This window comes from Melanotaenia boesemani, chromosome 2 (assembly GCF_017639745.1).
Source record: "Melanotaenia boesemani isolate fMelBoe1 chromosome 2, fMelBoe1.pri, whole genome shotgun sequence".
Classification (NCBI taxonomy): domain Eukaryota; kingdom Metazoa; phylum Chordata; class Actinopteri; order Atheriniformes; family Melanotaeniidae; genus Melanotaenia; species Melanotaenia boesemani.
In genome coordinates this window covers 33916125-33927863 of record NC_055683.1, presented here as the reverse complement: position 1 = coordinate 33927863, position 11739 = coordinate 33916125, and the positions used below count along the sequence as shown (strand labels likewise).

Here is an 11739-nt window from a genome sequence, read left to right as displayed (position 1 = left end):
AAATGAATTTACAGGAAGTATGCTCAAAGCTTTAACAAGTAATACAATACAAGGTATGGTTGTAATTAACAGCTAGAGAAAGAGCTTTAATATTTTGTGTTCATGTGTTTTTGTTTGTTTTGTTTCATTAAGAGTCAGCAACTATGTCTACTATATTTAAGGTAGAAGGTGTAGTAATGAAGTCATGAGGTGTGTACAGCAAGCACTTTGGGGGCATGAGTAATTGTACTAAACACAGGTTATCAGGTATATTTAGTTTTATGTATGTTTGTGCCCTAATCTGCTATTTGTTCTGTAAAGCCTTTGATATAAGAGAAGGATAAATATCCATGTTTACAAAACAATTCTTTATAAAGTTATATATATATAAAGTTACTTTAACCTTTCTAGAATTCTACTTAATCCAGAGAAAAAGTATTTTTTAAATAAACTGCTGCGTCTCTTTCTGCCCTCTAGTGGCAATAGCTAGGAGCTGCACATGAATTAAGATGAGTAAAGTTGAAAATAATGACAGTAAAATTTCCTGTTTGAATCAAAAATAAAATATATAAATTAATTGATGTAACATGTTCATGCACAACGGCATTGTAGTAAAACTGTCTGTACTTCTATAATTTATTTCAAGATAAGGTCTGAAAACGTCGACACTTATGACGTGTATTTTGATAAAGATGTATAGCACAATTATTTTTACGACATTTTTCACGTAAGACATTTAAAGTGCTTATTTTAAGACGGGGTTGTAAGTTTTTTATGTAATGTTCTAAATATTTAGAGATCAAAAGAAGAAATTTATCATTTTACGTGGTAAACAATGACATTGCTGAAAACAGTTAAAGGTATTTGGTAATCATCATAGAGGTGCAAATGACGAGATGCTAACACAACTATAACACGGTTATTTCCTGTGCCGGACTCTTCCGGTCCACTAGGTGGCAGTAAACACTTCAAACGTAGCCGCCAGCTGCCAACGATAAAACACGAGGCAGTCTGAGGAGGAAACAGGTTATCGGAGGAACACGTTTTATGCAGTAGAGTTGTCTGTGAGACGAGCTGGTAAGAAAACTTTAATCAGTTTGCACGTCAACGTTTATTTAGAAAATAGAATTACTTTTAGCAATTAATACTCAAGTATCGTAAGCTAATTTGTTATTTATTGATAGTCGGTATCTCACTGAGGTTATATTCTCCGTTATAGATCGATAATGGATAATCAACAGATGTTTGTGGAATCGTGTTTTATTCAGATGTAAATGGTTTAGTTCCAGTGTATTTAGGATAGACCCCTTAAGATGTAGTTAACGATATCAAAGCTTTTTAAAGAACAGTGCGCCTCCACTTTACCTCCACGTGGTGAGACTGCTAGCATGTTAGCTAAAAGATATTGTAACGAGGCTCTGAAACCGCAAATATGTAAACAATCAATTTATATATGTATATAACTTAAACTACAGTTATGTGGGATCGTAGATAATTATTTAAGTGGTTATAATTAACCTTCTCCCCTGATGACTTGCACTGGGCTCTGAGTCAGTATGGAGACAGACGTGCATCTTTGGCCCTGACAAGCCAGAGTTTCTGAGGAGAAACTAAACCTCATGTTGGATGAAGATGATGATCCTGACAGTCCAATAACTCATTCTTCTGTCGTTTCAGGTGGTTGAATAAAGCCTGCCGGCAGAAGTTCAGATGGAGCTGGAATCAACATAAGTTGGGTCAGTATGTTTTTTTTTAAGGTTTCTTCACATTTCACATACATGTCTGGCAGCTTGGAGGATGGATGAATCTTTAAATAGATAATCTCTTGAAAAAAATATGTAAAATACTTTCACAAATTGAAGTCACTGCTGTCTGTCCAGCTTAGTACTTATCAGTGTCTTCTTTCTCCCCTGATGACTTGCACTGGGCTCTGAGTCAGTATGGAGACAGACGTGCATCTTTGGCCTTGACAAGCCAGAGTTTCTGAGGAGAAACTAAACCTCATTTTGGATGAAGGTGATGATCCTGACAGTCCAATAACTCATTCATCTGTCGTTTCAGGTGGTTGAATAAAGCCTGCCGGCAGAAGTTCAGATGGAGCTGGAATCTGCATAAGTTGGGTCAGTGGTTTTTTTATTTGTTTTTTAATTATTTTTTTTTTAAGGTTTCTTCACATTTCACATAAATGTTTGGCAGCTTGGAGGACAGATGAGTCTTTAAATAGATGCTCTCTTGAGAAAATTGTGTAGAAATACTTTCACAAATTGAAGTCATTGCTGTCTGTCTAGCGTAGTACTCAAACAAATCGGCTGCTGGTTTACGTTGCTGTCCTTTTCCCCTGATGACTTGCACTGGGCTCTGAGTCAGTATGGAGACAGACGTGCATCTTTGGCCCTGACAAGCCAGAGTTTCTGAGGAGAAAATAACCTCCAAAGTAGTTGTGTAAATGACCAAGATGGCATCTAATTTGCTTTTTGTCTTTTCAGGTCTATGATGAAGTAAAGACACATACTGGACCTAAATCAGGTGTGTGTCTGTAAGAGCAACGGCTGTCTTTAACCTCTTACGGGGCAGACGTACCAGTCCCGGTACATGACTACTAATCAACAACATTGCAGCCATGTGTGCAAACACCTTTTTCATGAATGCCCACAATATACACATCAAATGAAAGCTCAAAGTCTCGTCTTTCCGATGATGTAAACCATTTTGACACGCAACAACCACAGCGCTAACAATAAAGCCTTTTTTACAGAAAAGCAGAAAGTTTAAATGTTGCCTTTCCTTACCTTTGAGGGCTCTCTATAGGTCAAACATCAATATTTCCCATCAAGATTGGTCTCATTCTGTCCATACAGGTCCAGGGAATATAATCCAGAAAAAAAATTGCAGAAAACGTTCCCCTAATGAGATCAGCTCCGACAAGTTTAATTTCTATTGGTAATATTAGGCTTATTTTCTTTCACACCGTGATAACAGTGCCATGCTAATGGAAGTGTTACCATCTGATTGACACCTAGGTTGGGCAATTAGGAGGGGTTTGGGGTGTGCCTGGAGCCTCATTTAGCCAGTGAGGGTCAAACATTTGATCGCTTATGCACAACATCCAGGCTTGTTAAATCTACCAGTTAGATTACACGGTCTTAGTGGTGTCACACACGAACAGCCAGTAAGCTGCCCTTTACAAAGAGGTATAGCTTCCCATGCTTTCATGAAAACAAACATACAGAGCTGAGCGTAATTCAGTTTCTTCATAGACGTCTTGCGTAAATTGCACATGCTTGTTTTCTACATTTGGACCTTTTTTTTTTTTTTTTTTTTTTTTTTTTTTAATCAGAAAATATGGCTAAACACACACATTTCCTAATACAATGAAAACAGCCAAAGTAATCCCACTGTATAAATCTGGGAATAAACACCAGTTTACAAACTACAGACCAGTTTCACTACTTTCTCAATTCTCCAAAATTCTAGAAAAACTTTTTATAATTAGACTGGATAAATTCATAGAAAAATACAAAATACTTCATGAAAATCAATATGGATTCTGGGCAAATAGAGCAACATCAATGGCAATTATAGATTCTATAGAAGATATAACAAATTCACTAGATAAAAGATTGCACACAATGGGATTATTTTTTGATTTGAAGAAAGCATTTGACACAATTAATCATGATATTTTGTTGTATAAATTAGAGAGATATAAGATTAGAGGTAAGGTACTTGACTGGATCAAGAGTTTTCTGACAGAAAGGAAGCAGTTTGTCAAGCTTGGGGACGTCTGCTCCACTAGTTTGGACATTTCTTGTGGTGTCCCACAGGGGGCAGTCTTGGGCCCCAAATTGTTCATTCTTTATATAAATGATTTGTGTAAGGTAACAAATGTGTTAAAGCTGGTCTTATTTGCAGATAATACCAATGCTTTTTGTTCTAGCAGTAATCTCCAGTTAATACAGGAGTTTAACATAGAATTTAAAAAAATGAAATTATGGTTTGATGGAAATAAATTATCATTAAATTTGACGAAAACCAAAATAATGGTGTTTGGACATGATCAAACAAATTTGCAGACTGAAATTATGTTGGATGGGGTAGAGATTGAAAGAGTGAATAAAATAAAATTTTTAGGATAATAGATGAACAAATTAGTTGGAAACAACTCAAAAAAATCCACAGTAAAGTTTCAAGAAGTTTAGCAGTAATAAATAAAGCAAAACAGAATCTAGATCATAAATCACTACATACTCTTTATTGCTCATTAGTTCGTCCATGTTTTAATTACTGTGCAGAAGTTTGGGGTAATAATTACAAAACAATAATACATCCACTATTTGTTCTCCAAAAGAAAGCTATAAGGATCATCCATGGGGTAGGTTATAGGGATCATACTAATTCATTATTTTTGCAGTCAAAATTATTAAAATTAAAAGACATTATTAATTTACAGACTATACAATTTTTATTTAAGGCAAAACACAAATTACTACCTGCAAATATTCAAGGACTGTTTACAGAGAGGGAAGGGGGTTATCTTTAAAGAGGAAAATTTAATTATAAGGTCAAAAGGGTGAAAACAAGGAGGAGAGGTTTCTGTATTTCTGTTTGTGGAGTAAAATTGTGGAGTAAGTTGAATGTGGAGTTCAAGGAATGTCCAAATTTAAAGCAATTTAAAAAAATGTTTAAAGATAGTACTTTCACACAATATATGAATGAAGAAGCTTCTTTTTGAAATGTGTATTTTTTGTGTTGGTTTAAAATGAAATACTTGCAATGGTCGAACAATATGAAATCATTTAAATGTGTATGGTGAGGACTGTAAAGTTCAGATGGAAAATTAACAGGAAGTGGAAAATATTATTTTAACTTTGGAGAAGGGGTGGGATTTAATAAGTTTTACTTCTTCCCGCCCCTTTTCGAGCATGATCTTTGTTTCATTCTTCTTTTTTGTATTTGGAATTCTCATGGCTGTACATGTGGTTTTGTATGTGCTCTAAATAAAACTTACTTACTTACTTAAAATACACACTGGAGGACCTAGTGGAGGCATGTATGAGCCGTGACAGTGACCTCTCGGACCTGGAGCAGTCCGAGGCAGAAAGTGATGTTTTTTTTGTATGTTGCTCATTTATTTGTAATTTTAATTTTAGGCACATGGGTGGTGTCGACTTATCAGACGCCCTGATCGGGTACTATGAGGTTCTTCACAAGACGAAAAGACCACCTTCTACCATTTTGTGGACACTGCAGTTGTGAATGCCTTCATACTCTATAAAGCACAGTGCAAAGCAAAAGGAATAGCTCCAATTTCACCAGAAGGCTTTTAGAGAAACCCTTGTCTTGGAGCTGGCAGATGCAGGATCCACCAAGGCACCACAAGAGGAAGAAGCAAACAGGGAGAACCATCATCGATTGGTGCACATCAGCAGTAGCGGGGACAAAACACTTGGCAGGCTGAGGTGCAGGAAGTGCCGAGCAAAAACCCCTGTAAAATGTTCAGCATGTGACTTTCCCTTGTGCTTTCTACCCAACAGAGACTGCTACAACCAATGGCATACAGAGCAACATGAGCAACAATGTTGTAACCAATGTATATAGTTTGCAGTGTGTTTATTTGTGAATATTATGAGCCAATATATATATATTTTTATAACACTCATAACTATTTTTATTTATATGGAAACGTATAAATAGTTTTTTATTCATCATGGAATAAAATTTCCAATAATAATAATAGACTGACGCTGTGTGTAGATGGATTCCTCTAGGTATAAGCTTTCAGTAGAGCCCTCATTGATGCCTGTGGGATGAAGCATTCAAAAGTTATTGCACTTTTTCCATACGTTTTCAAAACGTCTCCAATTTGGACAGGTTTGGATAAACCAAAGGTCCCTCTATGAAGCGCCTGGACATACCCACATAAAAACTGGTGTAAAAAAATTCATTTTTATAGATATTCTCTTCAAATTTGAAATGTTTGTAGTCAACAAGTTATTCTGTTGGCACAAAAAAAAAATTCTGTGTTCTGAACTAACTTTTTATCAGTAATACAGTGATTCTGATTGCTGTGGGTGAAACTAGAGAGTGTTACCTTTACAAAGAGCCCAAGCCTGAGGGTTCAATAACAGCAGTAATTCTAATTTGGAGAGGTCGTATTACAGGCGTTTTTGCCAAATGACCCCACTTTGGGAATGCTGGTCTTGTGATGTACTGCGCTCAGAAAATCACTGTTGAAAGAAGCAAAGTCCTGCTCTCGATATGGCCGCGTCTGAGGAGACAGTGGGCAAAAAGATGTTTCACTTGTCTGCTTGTAATCCTGTTTGGGTGCTGATCTCCCTGCAGATATCACCTTCCTTGTATTTAAGTTGTAGCACAGTTTTCCTATTTTAGCAGATATTGATTCAGGAAATGCGAGAATGTAATTAAAACAGAAATTCAATTTGGACAAAATAGCCTAAATTTAAAGGTGATAATCTGTTCTCATAGCCCATATTCATAATGAAACTGCCGTTATTTTTAGACCTATCTGCAAGTGCAATGCTGAAGTCAAGAGTCTGACCTGTAAAGGAGCAAGAACGTCTTCTAATAGCAAAAAAAAGAAGCATTCAGATGGAAAATAAAAACATTTAACCATGAATTACAACTTGGTTTCTGTATCTTTATTATAATTCTAACAATTTATTATCTCTTAAAACATTTGAAATTCATATTTATATGAATGTGTGTATATGCATGTCACATATACATATATATTCTGTAAGTTACCTTTCATCGGTTCATATATATATATATATATATATATATATATATTTATTTATTTTTTTTTAAGATTTCTTAAAGGAAAAATGCTTTCTATCGAGTCGGACCAATTCCCTCAGTAACATTTTCCTGAAAGCATCTGAACTATAAACCAGTTAGAACTGCTGAATGCAAAAGAAAAAACTGCTTTAATGAGAGGCTCAATGAATCAGCAAGAGATGTGTTCAAAATGACTTCTGCATGGTTCCTAGTTGGCCCTATTTACACTGACTTTTTACAGACCTGATAGAAACAGAGAGAATCTGGTCTTGGAAAAACGTTTGGATCAGGAGCCACATTCTACTTGTTTATCTTGTGATATTTTGGGATAAAAAATGACTTCAAAACCTCAACGGAAATGTAAAAAGTCACAGTTGGTAATGATAATAGTCATTGCATAATATGCTGGTTACATACGAATGAGCAGATGTTAGCAAGACAAACGAGTGAACAGAGTGGGGCTCAGATCATTAAGATGCAGAGAACAGGTCAAACTGTATAGAAAGCAGAACAATCAAATAAATACATTTTTATCCTTTCATGTTAAACATTATTTGGAAGACAGAGATTCTTTAGAACTTTTGAAACTTCTTTTTTTTACACCTTAAACTGTAGTTAGATAACCATTAACTTCATCGTCCTTATTGCTATTTCCCTTCTAGTCAAATATAATCTCTTCTTAACTGTCAGGACACAACAAAAATCAATAAATTCACATTATTAACCAGCATATGTGCACTCAGAGCAACAAGATGGACGTGTGCACATTTGATGCACGATGTGTTCACGGACTTAAAAAAGCAGCAGGAGAGGTGAAGCGTTGTTGAAGGTAGAGAAGTCATGAAAGAGCCCTTATTTTCGATCTCCGCAAAGGTAAGACTGTCAGGACTTGGGGTTATGATGACACTTACAGGGAAAAATCAGAACATGACAAACACAGAGGAATTAAATTGGTGTAATTGATGTGTGCAGAGGGGCCAGCTGTTGTGCAGGATTAGAAAATATAACATGTGAGAACAGCTGCTACATTTTTACAGCGTCTGCATAACAATAAGTGGCAACAAACCTTTTTATAAGAGAGAAAATTGTATTTTGAGGCCTTAAGTGAACATGTAATTTTAAAGCTTCACAGTCTGACAAAAATATAAAGAGAAAAGAAAAAATATCTTAAAAAGCGCTTCACATTTAGTTGCAGTGCACCAAATAATACAATATGCTTTTCTCAATTCAGAAAATACCTCCATGTACATTTCTGTTTATATATAATACTAACATGATTATGTCCTGTATGCAGTTAGAGCATTAACCAGCTGCATAAGAGCATGATGTGAGCCCTCATAGGCAGAAACCGTGACTTTTCTGAGGCTATAATAACAGTAAGGACGATGATAGCAATGATGTGTAGTAACAATAAATCTCTTCATATCAATATCAGTGTTCCAGTGTTCCCATTTAAAGTTTAAAAACTGTAAGAATAATCATAGTATTAAAACTCGATATAAGCATTTCTTCTTGGATCCCTCAGCCAGGCGGCTGCTTGTTTCCTCCGGGATTTTCTTCAAAAGGAGAAAGGCCACTCCTGGAAGGAGCAGGGGGGATTTGGTGGGGAAGAACAAGAAAATGGCAGTTTTTTTGTTTGTTTTGTTTTGTTTTGTTTTGTTTTTTTTTCCTCTTCCCCTCCCCTCTCCTTTTTAGTCTCCATCATATGGTCTGAATGAGTGTGCAGCATCTTCCACGATGCTGAAGGAGTCTTTCTCTTTTAATAAAATCCTTTGGAAGATTTCTCTTCACATTGTTATAAATCCCACCTAACAGTTGAAAGCACAGTCTGTCTCCTTTACATATTGGATCTAAACATGGAGAGTGTGTGTATATATATATATATATATATATATATATATATATGTATATATATATATATATATATCTATCTATATATATGTATATATATATATATATATATATATATATATATATATATATATATATATATATATATATATATAGATGTCCCATAAACTCTGACACATATACTGGAAAGTGCTTGTGTTCGTGTGTCCACATGTTGGTGTTTGCATGCAGGCATGAATAATAGTAACAGGTGTGTGTGTGTGTGTGTGTGTGTGTGTGTGTGTGTATGTTGTTGGTCTGGGCACTTACATTTGCTACAAATTTGTGATACAGTGACCAGTCTGTATATGTCGTTATAAAATGTAAGATGATAAAGAGCTATAGAGAAACACACGTGATCCTGATCACAGGATCTGCCAGTGAGGACCGAGCCCTACCAGTGATGAGGTAAAAACAAGACGTGACCAATCAAATCCAAACACACTGCAAGCCTCTTTGGCTGGAACCAAGGACACAAGTCATCCGTCAGCTCCCTCGTCACCTCTAAAAAAGACGTGGAAGCTGTCAAGATATACGGCTTTGTCCTACGTTCATCCATGTAGACAAATAGAGCCTCGCTCCTGGACACATTCATCCCCATTCACCCTCAGATTCTCCTGCTCTATGATATTCAGGCATGTTTTAAAACTAGCATCCTCTCACTGGAAGGGGTTGTTGCTGATTGCACTCTAATTATTATTCTTTCCACTCTTAAACCTTATAAATAAGGGACCATTTAACAAGATGACCTAAAAACATCTGATATTCTAATACTCAGATTTAACCAAAACGAATTGGCTTGTAATTGTTCTTTGAGTTTTGCTTCAGCTTCATCACTTTTCTTCACTCCACATCTCTGCTGCAGCCGTAGAGTCTTCATACCCTTTTTTTTTGGATGAAAAGGAGATTTTGTTATTGGTGTTGAATAGTGTGAGCATGCATGCATGTGGGGAGTGTACTTTTGTAAATCAGCCTGCCACAACTGGGGGACCTGCCAGCTGGTGTCTTCATGGATTGTCAGCCATTCTTCCATTCCTGTGTTTCCATCTTTCTCTTCGTGGCTTGACTCCCTCTTTGTGTTGCGCTCTGTGTGAAATGTGTTCGCCTCTCATTTGTTGTGTGAATCCACCGTGAATTACAGCAGTTGCAGCCTTCCTCCCTCATTGACTTCAACCCCTCCTTCTTCTTCTTGTGTGCCTCACTTTTTGTCCGCATAAGCAACCTCAGCTTCGACTCCCATCATCCCTCCTCCTCTCAGTCTGTCCATCCCGAGGTGAGAGAACCGAAATGGGAAAAGGGCTGCTGGACAGCCTGAAGACAAAATAACAAACACAGGACACAAGTTGTTGGCTGCTCTGTGACCTAGTTGAGAGTTGCTATAATAACTAGCACTTTTTTTTACAATGAGAAAGGATCATTTAATCTACAGTGACTCTTGTACTCATGTCACAAAACATGACTAAGAAAGCAGAAAAAACTTTGGTCACAACACACAATACTGGGCCAGTGTTAATTTATTAACTTATTACTGAACATTTTAACTGTGTTATGAAAACTACTGGAATGCTTTAAAGCACTCAACAGGAAGAGGGTGCTGTTCGCCTGTTAAAATGAATCTAAAAAGGCAACATGACACAGATTGTGATGCCTAGTTGAATGTAATGTAAAACCACATTTTTTAAAAAGTTAAAAGTTTAAGAAGTGAAAATATTCTTTCTTCTTTATAAATGCCACATGCTCATTTTGAGGCTAATGCCAGCAAAACAATAACAAAAGATTTAAATTTGTGTAGAGCTTGAAAAACATTCGGTGTAACATCCAAAACCACAAACTCAACACATAACAAAAAACTTGTTGAGAAATACATATTCTTTAATTCTTTAAATACTTTAACAGACACATGAACAAAGGAAATATTTTCAGTGTCTTAAGAAATCTATCATTTGATGCAGCAACACACCCAGAAGAAGCTGGGAGAGAGGCAATAAATAGGTTTAAAGGTGAGGGTGTCAAGATTAGGTATAAAAAGAGCATTACCAAAGGTTTAGTCTTTCCAAGCGAGGATGGGTCATAACCCATCACTTTAGACCAGATTTTGTCTGACAAAATTGCAAATTGATTTAATTATTAACAGTGTAGAATATTAAAAAAATATCCAGTCTGCAGAAATCTCAGCACGTAAAGACTGGAGACCACAGATGATTGTGCCATTTGAGTCCTCAAACAGTCCTCTTCATGCCACCATGATCAGTACAGTCACATAGACTCAAGAGTACCTTGAAAAAAAAAACCCAAATATTTTTGTCAGCAGAGTTTACTGCTGCATGCATAAAAGTAACCTGATACAGAATCACACAATACACTGGGCAGAGTTGTTTAGACACAAACAATGGACACATGTTCAGCGGATAAATGAGTCCACATTTCAGCTGCTTTTGAAGAGAAAGAGGAAAAAAGTTGTCTGGTTCTTCAACTTTTCAGGCTGGTATCAGTAAAAAGTGCTAAATCCAACATATTTTATAGTATGAGGTGCATATGTCCGTAGCATGGATAATTTATGTAAAGAACTTGTATTTTGTAGTCTTGTACAACGGCTTTGCTTCATACACACTGTGTGTGTGTAACTGACCTTGCCTGCAGTGCATATTTGTCTCTTATTGGAAATATCTGGAGCATCATAAAGAAGAAAATCCAGTGATAAACATAGACTTTACTGAGCAGAAAGGATGCATCAGTGAATTGTCATGCTAAGTTACCAACTAATTTAAAAAGTTTGAACGTTTAAAACGAAAGCTGATCAAACTCAATAGTAACCAGAACACACAAATTTTGAATGTGCTTCTGGCATTGAATTCTAAATTTGTTAATGTTTTCTAAAAATTATTAAGTTAATCTGTAAATATACTGAAAATCATTGCTTTGTATTTGTGTCAGTAAAGTTATGGTTCGAACAAATTAACAAATAATAGGTTTAAGATTAGTGACATGACATATAAATTTAAAAAAATAAAAAACTTGGGAAGTAGAATATTTTGTGCAAGACTGAGTAGACAAAATATTTCACAAATACAA

At 35.9% G+C, this 11739-nt stretch overlaps 1 protein-coding gene, 1 long non-coding RNA gene and 3 other non-coding genes across 8 annotated transcripts in view; 4 read left to right on the top strand and 1 right to left on the bottom strand.

Annotated features, from left to right (window-relative positions):
* Window positions 1-955: 955 nt before the first annotated feature.
* LOC121629974 lies at window positions 956-7473 on the top strand. Of its 2 annotated transcripts, XR_006008460.1 has the most exons (5): window positions 956-1056; window positions 1657-1715; window positions 2041-2099; window positions 2466-2505; window positions 5130-7473. It is a non-coding gene; the product is annotated as an uncharacterized LOC121629974 (long non-coding RNA). The 2 variants fall into 2 exon arrangements; XR_006008461.1 differs by lacking the exons at window positions 2466-2505; window positions 5130-7473 and adding an exon at window positions 3317-3356 and having other exon boundaries at window positions 957-1056.
* LOC121634832 lies at window positions 1498-1589 on the top strand. The gene has a single exon (XR_006009306.1). It is a non-coding gene; the product is annotated as a small nucleolar RNA SNORD88 (small nucleolar RNA).
* Window positions 1882-1973, top strand: LOC121634827. The gene has a single exon (XR_006009305.1). It is a non-coding gene; the product is annotated as a small nucleolar RNA SNORD88 (small nucleolar RNA).
* LOC121634841 lies at window positions 2310-2401 on the top strand. Its single transcript, XR_006009308.1, has one exon. It is a non-coding gene; the product is annotated as a small nucleolar RNA SNORD88 (small nucleolar RNA).
* A 1302-nt stretch (window positions 7474-8775) lies between the features above and the next one.
* The window catches only part of shank1 (SH3 and multiple ankyrin repeat domains 1), a 75737-nt gene continuing 72773 nt past the window's right edge, over window positions 8776-11739 (bottom strand). For all 3 annotated transcript variants that reach the window (XM_041974468.1, XM_041974478.1, XM_041974486.1), the window contains one exon: window positions 8776-9978. In XM_041974468.1, the coding sequence (XP_041830402.1) occupies window positions 9891-9978 (88 nt within the window). In that variant the 3' untranslated portion in view covers window positions 8776-9890. The remainder of the gene's footprint in view (window positions 9979-11739) is intronic.